The following is a 22,809-nucleotide window of genomic DNA, read 5'->3' as shown; positions in this document are numbered from 1 at the left end:
TAGAACAGGTACAGCATCATCAAAAGTGCATTTTCCCACACACTGCCTCTCCAACATGCTTCAACTCTTACCTCCAGGTACTGCTTCTGGGGATGAAGGCAGAGTGAATTCCTCTGCCTATATATAGAGAGTGCAAGCACTATTAAAACCACTGGCAATCCCCATGTATTTTTGTTTGCTACTTGGAAGCAGAAGGGCTAGATGGCTATCCACTTTCTTTCTTCCTATGGGACCAGGATTCAGTTCAGATTGAGGTTTTTAGATTTATGAATGTGTTCTCAGTTCATTATGAACATGGATTTTCTATGACTGGGATAACTTCTCAGGACTCCTCAGATAATAAATAGGAATATTCTTTCACTCTAGAGACAGATCCCTCAAGGTTAGGGATGGAGACCATTGTTCAGAGTGAAATGCTGATAGTAATGCTACCTGACTCTTTCGTGTCCATAGGAGACTAAAAACTTCACCTATTACGATCTGTCTCTGAACTTTCACAAGCATGCAATGATTTTGGGGGAGAGAGAGTGAGGGGGAGAGAAAAATGGCATTTTAAAAGTTGTCCTACATTAAATCTCAAGCCCAGTCTCTGGAAAAACAAGCAGGAATGTTTAGTCCTCTCAGCAACATGCCTGAGAAGGCAGCTGTGCTGTTAACATTCATGTCAGCCAGAGTCTCTGTGTGCTCCATGTGATAGTCCCCACCCCAAGTCTCCAGACAAGAACTGATAGAGAGAAATGCTAACAGCTGTTGGATACTATCCCACTGAGTTTATGAATCTGTTAATGAGGGTAAATGTTAAGTATCAATGGCTCCTAGTTCTTGGACTGGTGCTTGTTCCTTGTCATCAGTCTGTCTGTGGCGGTGATGAGAATGCAGTGCTACCCTAACAAATTAGGAGACATGTAATAAATATTTTTCTTTCCTGTGTGTGTGGAGGTTGAATCTTAGTGCTCATGAGACTGGGGACTTCTACTTCTGGCAAAGCAAGGCACAGTGAATGTTGATATGTACTGTACAAAGTTGCTTCATATGCTCTGCCAATGCGCTTTAGGGGGTGGTTCATTTGAGGGACACGAACTCATCCAGCTCTATCAGTACCTATACTCTTGATTTTCCAGATTTGGCCTTTGGTGGAGCATAGATTTAAGAATCTGACTAAATGATGTAGTGGTTCTGTAATATTGGAAAAGTGTCCTCTAGAAGCTAAATTCACCACCGGACCCCAAATGAACATTCTAACAAAAGGCGGCCCCAGGCTTGGGTGCCCTTTTGCAGTAGGCTGTGGCACGGCAAGTTTGCCTGCCTCAGTTCTTTCTTAGTCCGATCATAAAGAGCATAGTCTCTTGCATTGTCCAATACTAAGACCCACTTCTGGGCATAATTCTTGTAAAAGGATAGTAGTTTGTAGTAACCTCATGGTAAAGCCATTCTTCCAATTCCCACAGTGACACTTAACATACAGGGATTCTTCCATGCCCCTCTCCAGGAACACTATTTCTAGGTCACCCACCTGTGACCAAGAGCACTCAACTCCCAGTTCCTTTCTGCCCTTGTTCCAGGGCTCCTCTCTCCCAGCCACCCACCTGGCACTGGTTCTCTGTCCCAGTAAAGACAACAAGCTAACTCCTCCACTGGTCTCCTAGTCCTCCCCACTTTTCAGCCTCCTAGCACCAGCTTTCCAGCTCAGGAAGGTCACCAGACTAGCCCTCTGGTGGTCTCCTAGGCCTCAACTTTTGTCAGCCTCCTGCTCAGGCAGGTCATCAGTCTAGGCCCTCTGCTGGCTGCCTAGCCAATTCCTCCTTATTCCCAGAGAGGACCGATAGAGCTTTCTGCTGCTTCCATATCTCTCCCAGGCAGCTCTCACTTGCCCCTTTCCTTGGTCCTCCAGTCTGTGCTCTCAGGCAGTGCTCACCTGCCATTCCTTTCAGGCAGTTCTGGCTTTCCAGATCACTGTCTCTCCTGGTTTCAAACAGCTCTCACTTGCTGGTCTCCTCCCTCTGAGGTTAAAAGGAGTCACTAAGACCCTAATTGGGGTTCCACTGACCAGTCACAGGAGCACTAGCCTCTTCTTTCCAAGGATCAATGTTACCATGACACTCCCTCCCCTAATTTAACTGGAAGGATTGACTCACATTTTATATATTTGGCTCAGACAGAAAGTCACTTTATATGTGAAGAACAAAGCCAAGCTTGTTCATAATTCTCCCTAGTTATCTTTATATACTATACCTGTCAGTCAATTGATACATTCTAACTGAGTGAGTCAGTTTCAGTTTTGCCTTTAGAGTACACACTTGTACTCTATTAATGTTTGTGTCATCCTATCATCTCTTTCTCAGTGCTGCATTTTTCTTTTGTTGGCACACTAAAGCAAACATAATAGTGCCAATGGTCTGAATTCAGTTGTGGAACAAGGAGGCTCCAATATTAGCATTTAGTTGTGGAACAAGGTGGCTCCAATATTAACATTAGTAACATGTTGATACACCAACTGTCACTGTTGAAAACCTTATTTTAGAAATACTGGTCTCTTTCAAGAGAAATAAATTGTCACTTTTTATGTTGAAACCCACTCTTTCTTTGAGACATAGAGCAGAGGGAGAAGATGGGAAATAGGACTAGAAAATTCAGATCTACAACTAAATTTTTATCAGGGTAGAGCCAATTTGTAATCTGATCATTCTCAAAAAATGAGTTAAATGGTTTCAGATACTACACGTGCCCGTTGCCAGTTTTTGTGGAGATCTTTGTAAATCAGCTTCCAAGTTGCCTTTAATAGCAGCTTCCATAGGACTTTCATACTGCTAGAGTCACATGACACGTTTGCAGCAAAATTGCCTTCATCCAAAACCTTCTCTCTTTTTCAACATCCTTGAAACTCAAACATGGCTGAAGTTAGTGACAGATAATTATAAACATAAGTTTATGGATGAGTAGGGGGAATAGGAGACTTTTTTTCTTTTTTACTGAGACTTTGCTTTCATAGTTTTATTTTAGGGAAAGAACTTCCATAGCCGTTATAGGCTCATAAAAGCCAGGATATTCCCTTGCCTTTTACCTGTGGGGTGGTTTGGTGTTTTTGTTTTTTTTTTGGTCTTTAAAGATATGTTTTAATTCAAAAGGAATTATTTTGGGGAAGCGCTATGGCCTGTGTTAGGAGGTCAGACTAGATAATCACCATGGTTCCTTCTGGCCTTAGAATCTAGAAACCTTCCTTCACTTTATTTTCCCCACACCCTTATAGTGATTCTGTCAGTTGCCACTGTACCACTGCCAGCTTTCTTCAGATTTAAGTGTATGTATCACTTTAATGTAGGAATTGATTGGTTAGATTGAATCCAATGTAAATGAACAGGGGATTTGATGTTGTTATGCATTACTATAGCTGAATCAGTATGAGTGATGGCTAAAGAGAAGGAATGTCTGTGGCGCTGTCATTCAAGCTGAATTAGGGAAAGTCACTTTACACTTAAACAGGTAAAAATTGATTAGGTCTGATTTTCTGCCATAAATTTCTTGCTTCTATAGGCAAAACTGTTAAATTAATCACCTTCTAAAAAATAGGGAGAAATTCTGCTGCTGCTAACAACTGTTCCTCTGGTTGCTGTGCATCGCTTACAGCTGATGTCCCTTCGGCGGACGAAGGGATAGAATTTGGCTAAATTGCCAAGTTTGAATTTGATGTCAATAGTGAAAAGATATACTACCCTTGATTAGTCAGTCCTTGTGAGTGTGGTGATGATTCTGTTTAGCTTAAATGCTTTTGAGCGATATGACTTATAATTTGCCATATTACTTAACTTTTCCAGACTCCAGATGTTGAAGCTGACACGTTTATTGAAATTACTGTTCACTGGCTCATCAAAATAAAAACACAAAAATGTGTGGTGTTTATACTTTGTTTGTAGAGGTAGGTTTATTCGGAAATATGGTTTAACTCACATTTCCCCTAGGATGTGCTGCTGGAATGTGTTATCTAAAAGCATTGGGAGGCCATAGGTGCTAAATAACAAAAATTTTATTGCAAAGTTGACTTAACAGTATGCTGACATTTAATTTGTAAACAATAGGAACTGAGCACAATCCTGGCAATGCTGAGGCTCAGCAGGAAGCACATAGTTATTCTAAAGAAATTTTAAACTGAACTATTTCACAAAGCATTGGCATTAGAACAACTTTCTATTATAAGCTAAAGGGTCTTTTATGTAGAGGCTGTGTACAATACTGGCAGTCAGAAGTAATTGGTTTTGTTTCTGGATCTCTCACTGACTTGCTGCATAACCTTGGGTAAGTTTCAGCCTCTGTATCTCAGTTCTTCATTTGCCAAAAGCAGCTAATAATTCTTAGTTGTCTCAGGGGAGTATTGTTAAGCTTACAGAGCGTTTACAGGGTCGGATAAGGTGCTCTAGAAGTGCAGAGTGTTATTAAAATTATGTCCTAGAACCAGGGCTCTCAACTGGAGTTGCAAAAAGATGTCAAGAAGTTTGCAACTTCCTTGTCCTTCCAATGCTGCTAAATGAGAGAGTGGTCTCAAGGCAGCCTCAGCATGGAAAAAGGTTGAGACTCACTTGTCTGGAACTAATGAGTGGGTGAAAAAACAGCCTGCTTTCCCGAGTTACATCCTTGAGGAGAGCGAGAGCTATTGGAAAAAGATAGGGCTTTTTAGACAGAGACCACTGCCACAAGGAAAATGTCATCATTCATGGAAATGAAAAATCTTCTCCCAGATATTAAAAAAAGAACAAAGCTGCTTCTTGAGATCAACAAAATATCACTAGATGATACAACTACCCCAAGCAGAATTTAGTCTCTTAAAATGTAAGACGTATCTTATAAAGCTGTTAAATAGTCAGATGATTCACATAGTGAACTGGAGCCAAAATATGTTAACACCCATTTAAGATGCTCATCTTGGACAAAACGAATCTATTTACATAGAGTTTGAAAGGAAGTTAGTGTTTGTTTTCTCTAATACAGTTCTAAAGCTTTAGTTGCACAACTAAATAGTTCTTTATAGCAAGGAGAAATTTTGTTCTTGTGAAAAATCTTGTTCAATGTTCCTGTCGTCTTGAAATTCCCGAGTTCAACAGAGCCAGACTGACTTCACTGCATGTACTGAACTCTGGTCCCAAAAGAGATACTTAGAAGAAGTATGGCTCATTCTTAAAGGAATACAATGCAACCAGTGTAATCCAAGCAGTCAGCTGTCTTGCCAAACCTGTGTAGGCATGCAACAACTGGGAGTCTTGTTTTATGGAGAGGGAAGAAAGCAAGAGAGGGGTTGCAGGGAGGCAGAAAATAGTCAGACAATCTTAGAAAAAGCTTAACAAAATTAAAGGGCTTAGTCGCAAAAGCAAATGCTACTTTGCATTTCAAAACAGTGGGTAAAGTTCTTTCTTTGATAGTTCCCTCCTCCCTGTGGAGGGGATTTAGCCCTGGCACAAAGTTTACAAGTCTAACATGCCTAGCATCATATCAATTAATAATTTTGCAAAACTGTTTCACAGCATGTCACTCTCGCTGTAGGGATTTTATACTGGCTCTATCTGAAATGTATGTAATATAAAATTAGCTGGGTGATCCTCCAAAGCAGTACACTAACTTGGATGTGTCTGCCATACAGATTTACTCCATGTGACAAAAGGAAGCCTTTTTCTTTCAAGGAATGGCATGGCTTAATTTTCTTAGTATTTTCCCTAGATACCTTGATGAATAGGGTTTATTTTGGTCTGTACGTGCCATCAAAGAGCATTCAGAACCAGTTCACGTCTCCTGTTGTCAGCAACAAGTACATTAGCTAGTTTACACAATGAGAGCAAATCTCTTTGGGTATGTCTGTACTGCAGTCATAGATTGACATACAGTATAGACAATCCGTATAGACTGATATATATGTATATATGTCTATACGTATATGTCTGTACTGCAGTCATAGCTTTAATCTACCTAGCTCGGGTCCGAAAGCAGTGAAGCTATGGCAGCATGCGCTTCAATATGGGATGTACAAGCCTGCTCAGAACACTGGGTAATTATCCTTTGTCTATCAAATGGTAGACATGGTGGAAGTATTAGAGAAACAGTTTGCAGGCATTTTTATCCTTGTGGGGCTCCAACTCTGCTCTGAGCAGATTTAGATGACTTGATGATAAAACACCTGTGCCTTGAAAGCACTTCTTAGTTATTTATATACCAAGTGTCTCTCCATATGCTTTGGGTAGCCTTGGCATAACTTAAAAATTCAACAAAATACTACCCAACCATAATGGGGGGAAGGGATAGCTCAGTGGTTTGAGCATTGGCTTGCTAAATCCAGGGTTGTGAGTTCAGTCCTTGAGGGCGCCACTTAGGGATCTGGGGCAAAATCAGTACTTGGTCCTGCTAGTGAAGGCAGGGGACTGGACTCAATGACCTTTCAGGGTCCCTTCCAGTTCTGTGAGATAGGTAACCTGCAAGTCAATATAAATTATTAACACTACCACTGGTAGACAACTTCATTGGCTCTAGACCAGTGGTGGGAAAATTGCTATAAAAAAGGCCTCATACTTCATGTTGCATTGCTTAGGACATGTTGCTTGTAGTCTCTCTACAGAAAAGCAAAGTCTTTGTCACAGTAAAGTCCACAGAGATTGGACTTTCATTTGGAAACTAATCTTTTACATAGTAAAAAGGAGGAAATGGATTGTTTTACTCAGCAGCAATATTAGACCTCCCAGTGGGAGTTTCAAACTCTTCCTCTTCCTGAATACTTGGAAAATGAGTCATGAGAGGTAGCACACAAAGACAGACATAGTACTGATGGAGGTTAGCCTGGCCTCCTATTACAAATAGCTGACACTGCCTTGCCAATCCTTTTTGGCATCCCAGTCACACCACCACAAACGGTGGCAGCAGGGATAGTGTTTAAACAGCTATGTGAAAAACTAAGTGGGCAAAGGTATCTTTAAATAACTAGAAGTGGGTCTTATTCCTTAACTGTGTCAACATGAGTTGTTGTTCCATCCTACTGAGCAGGAGAAGTGAGCCAAATGTAATTCTGAATGTTGCAGATGTAAGCAATGAAGTGAGATCATTTTCTGTTGCTCATAGCTTTCCTAATCTACACCAGAATGAAACTGACCCAATTGTCAGTTTTTACTGCTTCCATTCAAAGTTCTGTGGGAAACAGTGAGATTTGCAGGAATCAGGTCATTTTCATTATGCTGATGTTTGAGGAAACCATGAGCAGCAGCACAGGCCAGGGGTGGAAGGATGGGACCTAACACCTGATGGAGGGGGGAAGAGTTAGAATAGTAATAAATATTGTCCCCATCTCCTTGGTTTAGATGGGAGGCTCTGGGGTGAGAGAGGAACAGATATTGCTGCTTCTTTCTTCCAGTTTCATGAAGAGTTTGGTTTGGGGGTCTTCAAATTTATCAGGCTGGACACTGTGAAAAATGAAACCTCCAAGAAGGGTTCAGGGTCAGCACCCTAGCAGGAAACTTACAGGTGCTTCCCAGCAAGTAGGTGGGATGGGCAAGTGTTTGGCTAATAGGTTTAGTCCTCTAGCTAAAGTGTGTGGGGGGAAGGAATTGGGTAAATTTGTCACACGTGGCCTCATCTATACTTAAGTTTAACCAAACTAGCTATACCAGTAAATGCGCTAGTGTAAATGCAGTTATACCAATATAAAGGCACCTTGTAGCAGTATATTTTATTCCCCTTCCAGTCTCTGAATAAGGTATAAGCACTTTTATACCAGTGTAACTGCATCCACGCTAGAAGGGTTGTACTGCTTTAACAATACTGGTATAGATAAAGCAGCACAACTTTCTCGGGTAGACAAGGCCTGGGTGGATGGACTATTTGAGAATAGAAATAAGAGATATAGAGGGACTTTGGAGAAAGAATGAATGAGATAGAGACAGAAAATATATGGCAGGAGGGAAGGGAAAAGGGATAGCAGGAGATGTGATCAGAAGAAGTGGAGAAAAGACAGGAATGACACAGGAAGAGAGAGAACCAGATTTATTATAGGAAAGAGAAAAGGGGAGAGTGCAGTAAAACCAAGAAACAAAAGTTCTTTATCACACCAGGAGGAATACAGAAAGAGACATTTCTTACATTACACTGGTCTACAATTTTTGAGAAGTAGTCTGCTTCAGAGATAAAATGTGATATTTATTATGTATTTTGATGTGCTGAATTCAAATATGACAATTAAAGCAACTGATTGGCTACTGTTTCTAAGATCTTTAAGTTTTTACATTTTATACCAGTCTATGTATATTGTGTAGATAGTAGAGTTTTAATCATAAATTGTAAACCTAGGTCTTTTCATGTGTTTATGGTTGCTTTACATGATAATATTTCACCTGTCCTGTTTATGTAACTCTTTAAAAATCAGCAAAAGGGTTATATAAATAAAATTTATTATGAAACAGAAGGCAAAAAACTATTATGTACATAGTTTAGTCCTATTCAGTGTCTACTTGGCGCTTATAGATAGATAGATTCATAGATTCTAGGGTCAGAAGGGACCAATGTGATCATCTAGTCTGACCCCCTGCACAAAGCAGGCCACAGAACCCCACCCATCCAGTTCTATAACAAACCCCTAACCTATGCCTGAGTTATTGAAGTCTTCAAATTGTGGTTTGAAGATCTCAAGCTGCAGAGAATCCACCAGCAAGTGACCCATGCCCCACGCTGCAGGGGAAGGCGAAAAACCTCCAGGGCCTCTGCCAATCTGCCCTGGAGGAAAATTCCCTCCTGACCCCAAATATGGCGATCAGCTAAACCCTGAGCATGTGGGCAAGACTCACCAGCCAGCACTCAGAAAAGAATTCTCTGCAGTAACTCAGATCCCATCCCAGCCAACATCCCATCACCAACCACTGGGCATACTTATCTGGCGATAATCAAAGATCAGTTACCAAAATTAGGCTCTCCCATCATACCATCGCTTCCATAAACTTATCAAGCTTAATCTTAAAGCCAGATATGTCTTTTGCTTCTTGGCTTGTCTCTTGTATTCATTAAATGGAGCATCTCTTGTCACTGTCCAGCAATAGTCTGCAAGCATTGATGGGCTCCATTTGCCCTGATAGCCTGCCAGGAGATTCCACTGCTGTAGTCTGGAGCCCAACAGCTCTGCCTTACTCTTGGGTAGTTCCAAATCCCTGACAAGGTCATTCAGTTCACCTTGTGTTATGAGGTGCGGTTCAGAGGAGGAGGATGGGAGAAATTGTGGGTCTTGTGACATTGATGGTTCAGGACCAGAAGTTTCATCCTCTTCCTCTTCCTCATCTGACTCAAGTGAGAATGATTCTGGTGCATCAGGAACCGGCAGTCCTTCTCCGTGGGGTACTGGGCGTATAGCTGATGGAATGTTTGGATAATGCACAGTCCACTTTTTCTTCTTTGACACACCTTTCCCAACTGGAGGCACCATGCAGAAGTAACAATTGCCGGTATGATCTGTTGGCTCTCTCCAAATCATTGGCACTGCAAAAGGCATAGATTTCCTTTTCCTGTTCAACCCCTGGGGAAGATTTGTTGCACAAGTGTTGCAGCATATATGTGGGGCCCACCTCTTGTCCTGATTTCCAATTTTGCAGCCAAAATAAAGGTGGTAGGCTTTTTTAACCATAGTGGTTATACTGCGCTTTTGTGATGCAAAAGTCACTTCACCACAAACACAGCAGAAGTTAGCTGCACTGTTCACACAAGTACGAGGCATCTCTGCTCACTTTGGCTAAACAGAAATGTGTCCCTTTGCAAAATGAAACACTGACAAATAAGAGAGCATGACACTGTATGATTTTCTAGAGCTGATATAGGGCAATTTGTTCAGCAGAGTGATGTAAGCTTCGTTCTGATTGCATCATCCATGACTTCTAGGAATAACATGATCCTATTCATATCATGTATGATGCAATACCAGCTTCAGATTGCATCATTCATAAGGTATAAGCACTTTTATACCAGTGTAAGTGGTGCTTATACCTAAAAAGCAAGTACTATCCAAACCCAGTCATAGATTTATTCATAGATCCAGTCAAAGATGTATTTTAGTCATTTCTGGTTTAAATTGAGATCCCTTCCCTTTATAACTCACTTATCCTCCGCCATTCCCAAGTCAAGGGTCGTATATACTGACCCAATAGCATATCTTGAAAACTAGAGCCAATCAGCAATTTTAAGCATCATTTTCTTTCACATTGACCCAGAACTGGTAAAATTGGACTACATTTATTTCAGAAGCATTTTGGCTGTAGAGCAGTGTTATCAGTCAACTTTCTGTTGAATAAATTAAAGCTAAATACAGTATACAATAGAGTATGTAACTGTCCTATTTTCTTAAACTGCCGATGATTGACTGTTATGACCTTAGTAGTATTGATAACTTTCATTCTGGTTATTAAGCTTAGCGTCTTAGTTGGTGTTTGTGTAAACAATACTTAAAATTTTCACTTTTCTAATAACTGGAATCACAGATGTGGTGAACTATTTCATCTCTAATTTGAGGGTGAATAGGAAGGGGTTTGTATTGTCCCACTTTGATAAGCTGTTTTACATTTAATATAGCTCCTGTCCTCCAAAGACCTCAGAGTTCTTTATAATCATAGATTGATCCTCATAACCCCCATATGAAATGGGAATTGTATTCATTTTACAGATAAGTATAAACTGAATTACAATAAATTTTGTTGCCCAAGGTCACGCAGTGAGTCAGTGGCAGATCCTGGATATATTGTGGGCATATGCCTTTTGATGAATATAGGAATTCCCTTATGGATTCAGACAAGTGGACACTCTGATCCACTATCCTGTCGCTGGAAGGGGCTGCATTCTTCAGAGGATAGTGCAAGAAGCACTGCAATCGACAATTATGGAATAATCTGCTCACAGGGTTTCTTCCTTATCCCTATCAGTGATTATCTTAAGCCATACAACTTGAGTTTACACCTCTTTGGGAGTGGCAGAAATAAATCCTTGTTAGTTTTGTTGCCTTTCAGTCATGGAATAGTCATATGTTCTTGTTTTATAATAAGATAAATCTGGTATTTGTTTGCCTTCTCTCTGCCATTCACTCTTTTGTACACCACTATAATTTCTCCTCTATAAACAGAAGTCTTTCTATGACTTGTCAGGGTTCCTTCCCCACTCTGAACTCTGGGGTACAGATGAAAGACCCCCTAAGCTTATTTCTACCAGCTTAGGTTAGAAACTTCCCCAAGGCACAAATCCTTTCATTGTCCTTGGATGTTATTGCTGCCACCACCAAGTGATTTAGACAAAGATTCAGGAAAAGGACCATTAGGAGTTCCTATTTCCCCAAAATATCCCCTAAGCCCCTTCACCCCCTTTCCTGGGAAGGCTCGAGAATAATATACCAACCATTGCCTTTAATAAAATAACAGACCCTTTATTTTTAGGACACTGAAATCAAGTAAAAGAAGCATCTCTCTGTAAAATTTGGATGGAAGGTAATTTTACAGGGTGATAAAAAGATTTAAAACACACAGGATTCCCCTCTAGACTTAACTTCAAAATTACAAAAACAAGAATAAACTTCCCTCTTAGCACAGGGAAAATTCATAAGCTAAAACAAAAGATAATCTAACGCATTTTCTTGCTTTACTTACAATTTTTGTAATCTTAGATGCTCATTTTAGGTATGTTTTTAGGAGATTTTTTTTCCTGCCTTGGCTCCTCTCTCGTCCAGAGCGAGAACAACAAAGAGAGCACAAACAAAACCTCCCCCTACAGATTTGAAAGTATCTTCTTTTCTTATTGTCCTTTTGGTCAGGTGCCAACCAGGTTATTAGAGCTTCTTAACCCCTTACAGGTAAAGGAGGGATTTTACGCTACCCTTAGCTATATGTTTATGACACCTCTAAATGTTGTTGCAGTTCTCTGAATCCCTTCTGTTTTTACTATATCTTTTCCAAGTGAGAGTATACTCTTGACTTATATAGTGGTGTCATTCTATTTTCAGCATTGTTTTCTATCATATTCTTTATACATCATAAGATTATCTGTCTGCCTTTTTTTTTGGACAGTTGTTGCAAATTGAGCAGGTATTGTAATTGAGATGTCTACAATGATGGCAAGATCTTTTTCCGAATGACTACAGTTGATTTAGAACCCAGCAATGTTCATGGGTATTTCAAGTTATTACCTCCAGTGCACATTACCTTGCATTTGTCAATACTGAATTTTATCTGCATTCATGTTTCCCATTCATTTAATGGTTTGTTAGCACCATTTGAAGTTTAGTAAATTAAATAATTTTGTCATCTGCAAATGTTGTTATCTCAGCATTCATGCCCTTTTCCAGATCCTGAACTATAATTAGCAACACTGGTTCTAGCATGTAACCTTCTGGATCCCTATTGTTAAAACATTGTACCATCTGAAATATTGATAATGTATTCCTACTTTCTAGCTATTAATCAGTTAATGACATATATCAGTAATTTACATAGGAGCGGCCATACTAGGTCAGACCAAAGGTCCATTAAGCCCAGTATCCTGTCTTTTGACAGTGGCCAATGCCAGATGCCCCAGAGGAAATTAACAGAACGGGTAATCATCAAGTGATCCATCTCCTGTCGCCCATTCCCAGCTTCTGGCAAACGGAGAACAGGGATGCCATCCTGGCTAATAGCCATGGATGGACCTGTCCTCCATGAATTTATCTAGTTCTTTTTTGAACCCTGTTATAGTCTTGGCCTTCACAACATTCTCTGGTAAAGAGTTCCGCAGACTGACTGACTGCGCTGTGTGAAAAAATACTTCCTTTTGTTTGTTTTTAAATCTGTTGCCTGTTAATTTCATTTGGTGACCCCTAGTTCCTGTGTGTTGAGAAGGAACAAATAACGCTTCCTTATTTACTTTCTCCACAACAGTCATGAATGTATAGACCTCTACTATATCCCCCCTTAGTTGTCTCTTTTCCAAGTTGAAAAGTCCCAATCTTATTAATTTCTCCTCATACGGAAGCTGTTCCATACCCCTAATCATTTTTGTTGCCCCTTTCTGAACATTTTCCAATTCTAATTATCTTTTTTGAGATGGGGTGACCACATCTGCATGCAGTATTCAAGATGTGGGCATACCATAGATTTATACAGAGGCAATAAGATTTTTACCTCAGACTTCATGACAACCTAATTAACTTAGTAGCCACTAACAAAAGATTTTATCAGAGGCTTGCTGAAAGTCCAAATTGTCAACTGGTTCTCCTTTGTTTAGTTGACATATTCAGAGTTCTAATAGATTAGAGAGGCATGATTTACTTTGTATAAGTGGTGCTGTCTTGTCCCTATCATATAATTATCATTCTATTTTTAATTATAGTTTCATCCAGCTTTCCTGATATCTGAAAGAGGGCTAATTGCTCTGTGATTCTCAGAATCACTTCTATTCAGCAATAGGTAAAACATTTACTGTCCTCGAGCATTTAAATGGCTGTGTTTTGTTAGCACTTCAGTCACTTCACCTTCCACCTCAAGTCATTGATGTATCCAGCCCTAGTAATAATTTGTTCTTAAGTTTATCTATTTGTTCCAATACTATTACTTTTGATACTTCAATTTCTAGTGGTACCTACTGTTTGTTACCTCAAAGAGTAGGTCTTGGAGTTGCGTCTTCAACATTTTTAGAGGTGAAGAGCAAATCCCAACTCATTTAATTTCTTTGTCCTCCTCCACTGACTCCCTGGTAGCAGTGTTAATATTTTAATACATGTAATTGGCAAAGAAACAGTCCAGAGTTGGCATCTGATTAATTCTCTGTTTACCATCTTTTTTTCTGTGTAACATTGATTACTTTTAACATACACAGTATCAAACATACCTTTTTGTGCCTGTTTAAGTTCTTTAGTGAAGCTTGCTAAGCTAATAAGCTGTTTCACCTACACCTCCAAGCCAGAAAAGAAGACCTTTTTTCTGAGCTCATGTAATTTCAATGAGTGCTTTGTGTCCCTAAGTGCTGGGCGCAAAGGCATGGTGAGTAAATACTGCTACCAACAGATTTGAAAAAAACAAATGCAGTGACATAAGGCTGAAACTGAAAAGCTGTCCAAGTTGAGCTATGAATTGCCCTCTTGCAGTCTGGGTGCTATTGATACCTTGGACATTTAGCAGCTGCAGGAATCAGGCTTGTGAATGGAGTCCCTTGTCTGCATCAACTGAGCCAATTAAAAGTGTCTTGGTTTAGCCAATAGGAAATGACATTGCAGCCAGTACCTAAATATAGTGTGTATGCATGCATATCTGTGATTACATATACACTTTCTTCCACTCAGAAGGTTCTCTCAGAAACTGGAGAAGACAGAGAAACAGAGCTGGCACAACTATAACTCAGCATAAAAGAAGACTGAGTTGTTTTGCTGTGAATATCAGATTCACAGAGTGAGATCTCAAGTTCTAGACATGAGAACCAGAAAAACCCTTAATGCTATTGCCTGGTCTCTCATTTTTACGGGGCTGAGGGGCAGGAGTATTCACGCTTGAGCTTGTCATTTCTTGGAAAGAAAGGAAAAATTTCATCTTATTTGCTCTTTCAACATAAATGCATCTGAAAGATTTCACATTTAAAAATATTTTTCTTGTATTTAAACAAAAAAGATATTATGAAATCTGTTTTGGTTAAACAAAGGAAGTAGCTATAATCTTGAACAGCATTTGGCAGCTGGTGCTACATGTATGAATTTTTGGAAACTTTGTTAAAGCTAGAGTGTATTTGTGTTTCTAGTGACTGCATAGACTTGGTAGTTATTGAATATTCATTGTGGTTTGATGGAATTGAGCAGTGAGTCCTGCGCTAATGAGCATCTTGGGATTGCGTTTAAGAGTTAAACTGATGTACTGGAAATTCAGATTGTATCAGCTCACCTGGGGAACTTTGCCCTCGGAATATCCTCAGAAAGGTAAGCAGTATTGCCAAACTCTAACATTAAAAAATCATCAGTCATGCCTCAAAAAAAACACGAGATTGACTTTAAAAATAGTATTTTAGTATTATTTCCTTTCTGACTTTTGAGACTTTAGCTTATGTTTTCAAGCCTTTCTCTGCAATCCTGAGAGCTAGAAACTTATCTTAAAAACAAGAAACTGAGATTCTATTGCAGTAATACTATTCCAGGAGTTTGGACTTTTAAGAAAAATACCAAACGTTACAGGAGTCATGATAAAATCATGAGTTGGAAAGAATTGCTTCAAATCACTGAAATATGATTTGGAGATTGAATAGTTTGGGATATTCTCAGAGGGTGTGAATAGCTGCTACTTGACATCTGCGGAACAAACTTACTTTGCCAGGTAGCTATTCTGTTAGCATTGATGCTTCTAGCTCCGTTAGTCTTAGGTGAGTGCATTGTTTTTCAGATAGTACTTTCACAGTAAAACTAGTCTGTCTCCTCCCCCAGAATTGTTTCTAGCTGTCATTCTACATATTTGATATTTCTAGAAATGTGTATTGGCACACACAATCTTTTTCCAGAATTGTGGAATTTTCATTTGAGCACTTTGAAATAGATTATACAGTTGACAACCACTTGACTTTTTGTAGTAAGTCACCCTAAATGACTTATACCTTGGAATTCTGTGGAAGAGGAGCTCTCACATGCTAAAAGTGACTATTTTTAGCTTACTCTTTCCCAAGCTCCATGATATGCAGAATATCACTTTGAAGTTATATGTTACCATAATTTAATATTTGAAGATGCACCCTTGCCTAGACCTCCTTACAATTCACACTTACTGAGAGTTAGGCCATGTCTACATTTACCGGGGATCCATGCTGCTGCAATCGATGCATTGGTGGTTGATTTAGCAGGTCTAGTGAAGACCTGCTAAATCGACTGCAGAGTGCTCTCTGGTTGACTCCACCAGAACAAGAAGAGTAAGGTAAGTTGACAGGAGAGCATCTCCTGTAGATGCAGCGCAGTGTAGACACCCAGTAAGTCAACCTAAGCTACATTGACTTCAGTTACGTTATTCACGTAGTTGGAGTAGCATAATTTAGGTTGACTTACGCTGGTAGTGTAGACAAGGCCTTAGTGGAATCTGTTCTGCTAATGGGGGTGTAGCTATACAGTACTAGATTTCTCATCGTAAGTGTATATACAGTTCCTCAGCTATCTTTCAAGCCTGTGTGTGTCGTCATATTTCCTTTTACCCCAACTTGTCATTGTGTCTGTAATGTTGCTGCTGCTCGAGTGTGGTGGTAACATAGATTTGCCATTATGAATTTTCTCAGCTATCATAAAGCAGATCACTTTTGCAAATATCCAACATACTTTAGCTTTGTGAAACCCAAAGAGCAAGTACTGCAAGTGGACCATGTTTGCTGCTCCCTTTCCTCCCACTCAAGCACAACCTTCATTATTGCATATTAATAATCATTTTTAGCTATATTTTTTCCCCACTGCAGCAAGTATTTATTACCAATTCTATTAATATTTTTTACCATTAATATTGACTTTTTTCTTCGATCATTCTTATGCCTCTGATAGCCCTAAAGATATCCCTCCTCTTATTTGTTTATTAGCTTACAGGTGTTGGATGGAACTCCTTGCAGAGTTTAATTGGCTTGAAGGGTGGGGGAGGGATAGCTCAGTGGTTTGAACATTGGCCTGCTAAACCCAGGGTTGTGAGTTCAACACTTGTGGGGGCCATTTAGGGAACTAGGATAAAAATCTGTCTGGGGACTGGTCCTGATCTGAGCAGGGGGTTGGACTAGCTGACCTCCTGAGGTCCCTTCCAACCCTAATATTCTATAATTCTAAGGGTAAAGTGAGTGATATGCTTTCTTCTTCATGGTCTGATCACATGGTCTCCACAGCATTTCCAGGACACCTTCAACATGACTTTCCTACATGGTAGTGGACACACCACTATTAGATTACTGGGCTAACTCTCTGTGTTTAAGTGGAAGTCTTTTATGTCATCTTAAAATATATTTTAAAATTGAAATAAAACTCACTTCTCTAGGTGCTTTTATTTTAACAATTCACTCCTTTCCTCTCCAGGGTGCTTCAAGGTGACTGGTGTTTTTAGGGAGAAAGATGAAGTCTCTTATACTGTAATAATAAATGAACCACCTCCACTAAGATAATAATTTAAGAATTCCTGTCCTGGAAAAGAGCAATGGGTCATCTAATCTGCAGTTGAGTTTCTAAAAATGGCAATGCCAAATGTTTCAGTACAAGGTGCAATGTCTTCATAATGTATCTAGTTGTTCGCTATTGAGCTATAGAGGGATTTCCTTCCTGACTTCAGCTGGTGAACAATTTAAACCCTAAAACAGAGGTTCTCACACTGTGGTCAGTGGACCACCAGTGGTCCACGAGCTCTAGTCAGGTGATCCGCGGATAGTTTCTTCTAAGGGGCGCACCTGGGTGGCCGCACAGGAGAGAATGAAGGGGCACCCACCTAATTGGTGGAGCCATGCAGGCATAGCTCTACTAATTAGGTGCCTCAACCCTGGAGAAGACTCACATGTAAGGTGAGATGGTGGCCTTGGGGGGGAATAGAAGGTGGGTGGGAGGGCTCAGTAGGGTGAGAAGACGAGGTGGAAGGAATTTGGGACATCCATGGTTGCAGTGGACAGAGAAAGAGGTGACTTTCCCCAGCTCCAGGGCTGTGACTCCCAGGGAGAGATGGCCCTCCTTCCTAGCTCTGTGGCTGCTGTGGTTTTGGGGGGTCCCCCTTCCAATCCCCAACTTGGGGGCTGCAGCAGCGAGGGCAGGAGAGGGAGAGACCCCTCTCCTTTCCAGCCCTAGCTCGCAGGCTGTCGCAGTGAGGGAGAGAGGGCATATCAATTTCATTAGAAAGGTAAGACTACTGATATTAAAATTTGAGTTGTGTGCTTTTATTTGTCGAACAAAAAAAGTTTTTGTTTTGTTTTTTGATACAGCGCTTTTATCCAAGGCACTTTACAATAGTTAGTTAACGGTACAAACAACATTTGGAAAGATCATTAAGTGGTCTGCCGAGACCCTCCGCAATTTTCAAGTGGTCCACAAAAAAGAAGTTTGAGAACCACTGCCCTAAACCATCCAAATCTGATTATCTGTAGGTTCTCTGTATGAGCCTGATGTAAGTCTGGCAGCTCGAATGTTGTATTTGGTTCTGGGCATTCTGGGTTCACTAGTTGTCTGGAATTGGGGAAGAAGCAAAAAATGATTTGTGCCACAAGGATGATATGTTTCAGAAACATCAGAAGGGATGCAGGGGCAAGGTAAAGAATACATAAGTCTACAAATGTTTGGAAGGGTATTGACAGAAAGGAGAGAGAGGAATTGAGTCTAGTGCAACAGTGTACAACTAGGAGTAATGAGATGAAAAAGCTTAACTTCACTGCCAAAAAGGTGTATTTTTTTATGTCAAGATAGCTATTGATGTAAAATCCTAGTGGAGACAAGGACCTGTAGTGTTTACCTTAATGTGGCTGATCAAGGTTAATTCTGTATTCCGACCTGAGGTTTTCCTCAACTAGCCACACTGAGGTAAACACTACAGGGCCTTGTCTCTACTTGGACTTCACATCAGTAGCTATTCCATTTTACATGAGGACAGCCATCTTAGTGTAAAAACAACAACAAAAAACAACTTCTTTGCTTTCTCCACATCCCCAGTCTCTTTGCCTCAGCATCACTCTCCTTGACCTCTTCTCCCCTTCAGCATCCCCTGTCCCATTAGCTCAGGGGTGGGCAAACTTTTTGGCCTGAGGGCCACATTGGAGTTCTGAAACTGTATGGAGGGCTGGGTAGGGAACACTGTGCCTCCCCAAATAGCCTGGCCCCTTCCTCATGTCCGGCCCCTCCCACTTCCCACCCCTGACTGCCCGCCTCAGACCCTCCACCCATCCACCCCGCCCAGCTCCTTGTCCCCTGACTGCCCCCTCCTGGGACCATGCCATCCCTAACCTCTCCCCCCAGAACCCCACCCCCATCGAACCCCCCCCCCCATTCCCTGACTGCCTCCATCCCCTGACAGACCTCCCAGGACTCCCATGCCTATCCAACCGCCTCCTGCTCCCTGTCCCCTGACTGCCCTTTGGGACCCCCTGCCTCTTATCTGACCCCACCCTGTCCCGGAACCCCTTGCTCCCATCCAACCCTCCTGTTCCTCGTTCTCTGACTGCCTCCCAGGACCCCCTGCCCCTTATCCAAACCCCTCCCCCCCACTCCCTGCTCCCTATCCAACACCCCCGCTTCCTGTCCCTTGACTGCCCCTGGGACCTCCTGCCCCTTATCCAACCTCCTCGCCCCCTTAGCATGCCACTCAGAGCACCAGGACTGGCATCCGCACCGCCTGGCCGGAGCCAGCCGTGCCGCCTGGCAGGAGCTCGCAGCCCCCATGCCAAGAGCACTGGTGGCACTGCAGTCTGAGGCTGCAGGTGAGGGGGCACAGCAGGGAAGAGGCTGGAGGCTAGCCTCCCCCACCAGGAGCTCAAGGGCCGGGCAGGAAGGTCCTGTGGGCCGGATATGGCCCATGGGCCGCAGTTTGCCCACCTCTGCTTTAGCTGATGCCCTCGTATCTAAGCCCACCACATAAATAAATAAATAGTGGAACTGATGTGTTTTCTGCCATCACATTGTTCATTCTGCTTGTGCGTTCCACCTTTTTCTTCACCCTTTTACCTGTCTTATCTATTTAGATTGTAAACTCTGCAGGGCAGGAACCATCCTTTTGTTTCATGTTTGTATAGTTCTTAGCACAATAGAGTCCCAGTCCATGACAAGGGCACCTATGCACTGTGCTATTACAATTAATTTTTAACAATAATAGCCTACATTTCCCCTTGCCCTTATTTGGCTATCAGGAAAAACTACCTCACCAAGTTCTTTTAAACTATGAAATATTTTTCCAATTCAAACAGAGAGCTCTTTTTCTTTTAGTCTCTTCATATCAAGCCTGCACAACTTGTAAAGCGGCGAGGGCCATATTGCTCCAAAGAAAAAGAGCCGAGGGCCAAACCCCCCCCCCCACGCCACCAAAACACCACAACACCCAGCCCTCCCGGAAACACAACACATGCACCCCCAGCGCCACCCACCCGCTCGGTTCATCATCCCCCCCATGAAATAAGGGGAGGGGAAAAGGGGGACAGTTTGAAGGAATTTTCTAGGGCTATGAACTAAGCCAGGGAGGGGAATGGGGGGCAGTGTGAAGGGATTGGATGTGACTGTCCAACACACAAACACGGGCTGCAGGGAGCCCTTGGGCGGAGGTGAGGGGGGCCAGGGCAGTGTGATAGGGGCCAGGGAGGGGGAAGGTCCTGGACCAGGGAAGGGGGCAGCAGTTGGGGCAGGGCAGGTGCAGCACGCACGTGCCTCCCCCGGGGATTTCCTGTCTGCCCACAGACAGTTCAACCCTCCCCCCCCCATCACTATGGAAGCCGCCCTGGGAGCAACCAGCACAGTAACCACCCCGCCCCCAACCAAAGGGGGGCGCTTGGGGAGGTCTTGGCCCAGTTCCCCCCCCCCCCCCCCCCGCCGAGCTGCGGCTTGAGCCCAAGCCAGGTGCCCTCCCCTGGCTTGGCACTTACTGTCTCTGCTCCCTGTCCCCTGACTGCTCTGCTCCCTCTCCACACTCCCGCCCCCTGACAGCCCCCCCCTGAACTCCCACCCAACCAACCCTCCCCCTGTCCCCTGACTCCTCCGATCCCTCTCCACACCCCCGCCCCCTGTCCCCCAAACTCCTGACCCATCCAACCCTTCTCCAGCTCCCTGATTGCCCCCCTGGCACTCCCCTTACCACCATGCCGCTTCAGCCACTGGCTCCACATGGAGCCAACCAAACAAGCTGCCGAGCACACAACCCCTCCCCCACAGAGTGCTGCGATGCAATCCTGAGGCAGGGGGCAAGTGGGAGCAGGGGAGGGACTCTGTCTGCTGGAGGCCAATGGGAGCAGCTAAATCAGGCCCAGGCGCCCAATTAGCCACACTGCACTCTGTGTGAGGGGAAGGGAAGGAAAGGAGGAAAAATCCCAGACGGTTGCACCGGCCCTAGGCAAACCTGACAGCCCCACCCTGCCACATATGACCCACGGGCCACATGTTGTGCAGGCCTATCTTAGAGGCAACAAAAATAATCAGTGGTAACAGAGTTCAGTTGCCATTAGGTGCCCTCTCATAACCAGGTGTGGCGTCACAGCTCTGGCTGGGCTAGCGCCCCTGCCTATGGTCGCGCTGGTGCTTTCTCTGCCTGGTAACTCAGCCCTGCAGCCAGGTCAACATCTTTAGTTCACCCTTTCCAACATCCCAGTTGTCCCAACTAAAAGTCCAAAAATGCCATTAACAGAGAGAAATCCTTTCATCCTCTGTAGGGTTCCTCCTCAGCCAGTCTTTGGCTCAATCTACAGCACCCTTGCTAGGCTTGATGATCCTTTTAGGGGCTTATACCAAACAGCGAGGTCTGCGCCTTTACATTTGCTGTGGTTTTCCTTGGGCCATTTCCTACCTCTTGTCTCTCACTCCACTCTGGGACTTCCCTGTTTTGGTCAAGGTCTGCCTATCTGAGGAACTTTCTTTCCTGTGCTGAACTGTCTACCTAGCTCTCACTTCAGCTCTTTCCTCAGCTGCACTTTATCACCAATTAAACCTGGCTGTCTCTGCGGCCTCATTACCCTCAGGTGGGGTTTATTCAATAGTCAGATTATTTTAGCCCCAGGCTCTTCAGCACAGCAGGCAAGCTACTCTGTTATATTGCCCTTTTTTTAGATGTAGTGATAAAGAGCATATAGTAATTGAAGTGAGAAGGTACCATCAATTTCATGCATTTTCCATATAATTTATCCCCTTCTTAATTGTTTTCATAATTAAAAATCATAAATTTTACTCACACATAATTATAAATAGAACTGTATTACATACCAAGCCAAGCATTTTACTTAAATGTGACTCTGAGCTGTGTGTGTTTGCTTTATTCAGTAGATTTGTTGCAGTGCAAGGTTTTAACATCATTCTGTGGAAGGCCTGGTTACTGTAACTATTAATCTATGCATTGTTCTCTGAATTCTGTAGTTTACTTCGAGTCATTTGGTTGCCTACCAGGGAGAAGCACCTGGGAATGGCATTTGGTTTCGTTGTCCCTATTTTTCCAAAGCCAGATGTGAACTGTTAGAAAACCTTTAAATTGGTGTTTTCTCATGACCAAATAGAAGTCAGCATGGAGACTAAGTGGTCCTTCTGCGTCAGGGTTGATGCATGTTGATAGGGCAATGCTGGGAAGCTGCAACTGATACTCATGTTATATCATGTTCATTCAATAGACTGAAGCTCATTTTCCTGAGCTATCAATCCAGCGGAACAGCTTGTGCTCTTGCTTTACTCAGTATGGTTTAGCAGGTGATAAATTTTAGCTAGTATGCCCATTTATTAGGATAAAGTAAGCTTATACCTTCCTATTAATTTCTTTAGGAGGAAAGCTCTAATACTTTTTAGCTTCTTCTTGTGTCCTCCACCATGATCATATATCTTTTTAGAGTTGGGTACATGATACGGCTTGGTCTGTGGCCTTGGTGAGATCTTCCATGGTGCAGGGTTCATCCAGGACCCAACAAATGTTCCATGGTTTGTGTTTCACCACAGTCATATGAGTCTGGATCATTCATAGTCCCACTTCTGCGTATTGACTTTTGATCTGCCACTGCTTGTTCAGAGCTAATTTAAACAACTTCAGGTTGACCAATCCTTCTCTCCAACTGTGGAAAGGTGTTCAGCAATGTCAATGTGCATTTTGATGTCCTTGTCAAATATTTTGAGCCGTGAGCACCACATTACCAGTCATGTAGCTGTTGTTGTTGATT

At 42.4% G+C, this 22,809-nt stretch overlaps 1 protein-coding gene across 3 annotated transcripts in view; it reads left to right on the top strand.

Annotated features, from left to right (window-relative positions):
• Positions 1–22,809, top strand: part of ABL2 (ABL proto-oncogene 2, non-receptor tyrosine kinase) — a 77,770-nt gene that overhangs the window by 18,890 nt on the left and 36,071 nt on the right. The window contains exon 1 of one of the 3 annotated variants that reach the window (XM_050963003.1): positions 14,673–14,920. The exons of the other annotated variants lie outside the window; for them this stretch is intronic. Within the exon in view, the coding sequence (XP_050818960.1) occupies positions 14,818–14,920 (103 nt within the window). The 5' untranslated portion in view covers positions 14,673–14,817. Of the gene's footprint in view, positions 1–14,672; positions 14,921–22,809 lie in introns of those variants that run through there. 3 annotated transcript variants of the gene reach the window in all.

This window comes from Gopherus flavomarginatus, chromosome 7 (genome assembly GCF_025201925.1).
Source record: "Gopherus flavomarginatus isolate rGopFla2 chromosome 7, rGopFla2.mat.asm, whole genome shotgun sequence".
In the NCBI taxonomy this organism is placed as follows: Eukaryota; Metazoa; Chordata; order Testudines; family Testudinidae; genus Gopherus; species Gopherus flavomarginatus.
The sequence above is the reverse complement of the archived record's forward strand: the minus strand, read 5'-3'. Positions and strand labels throughout refer to the sequence as shown.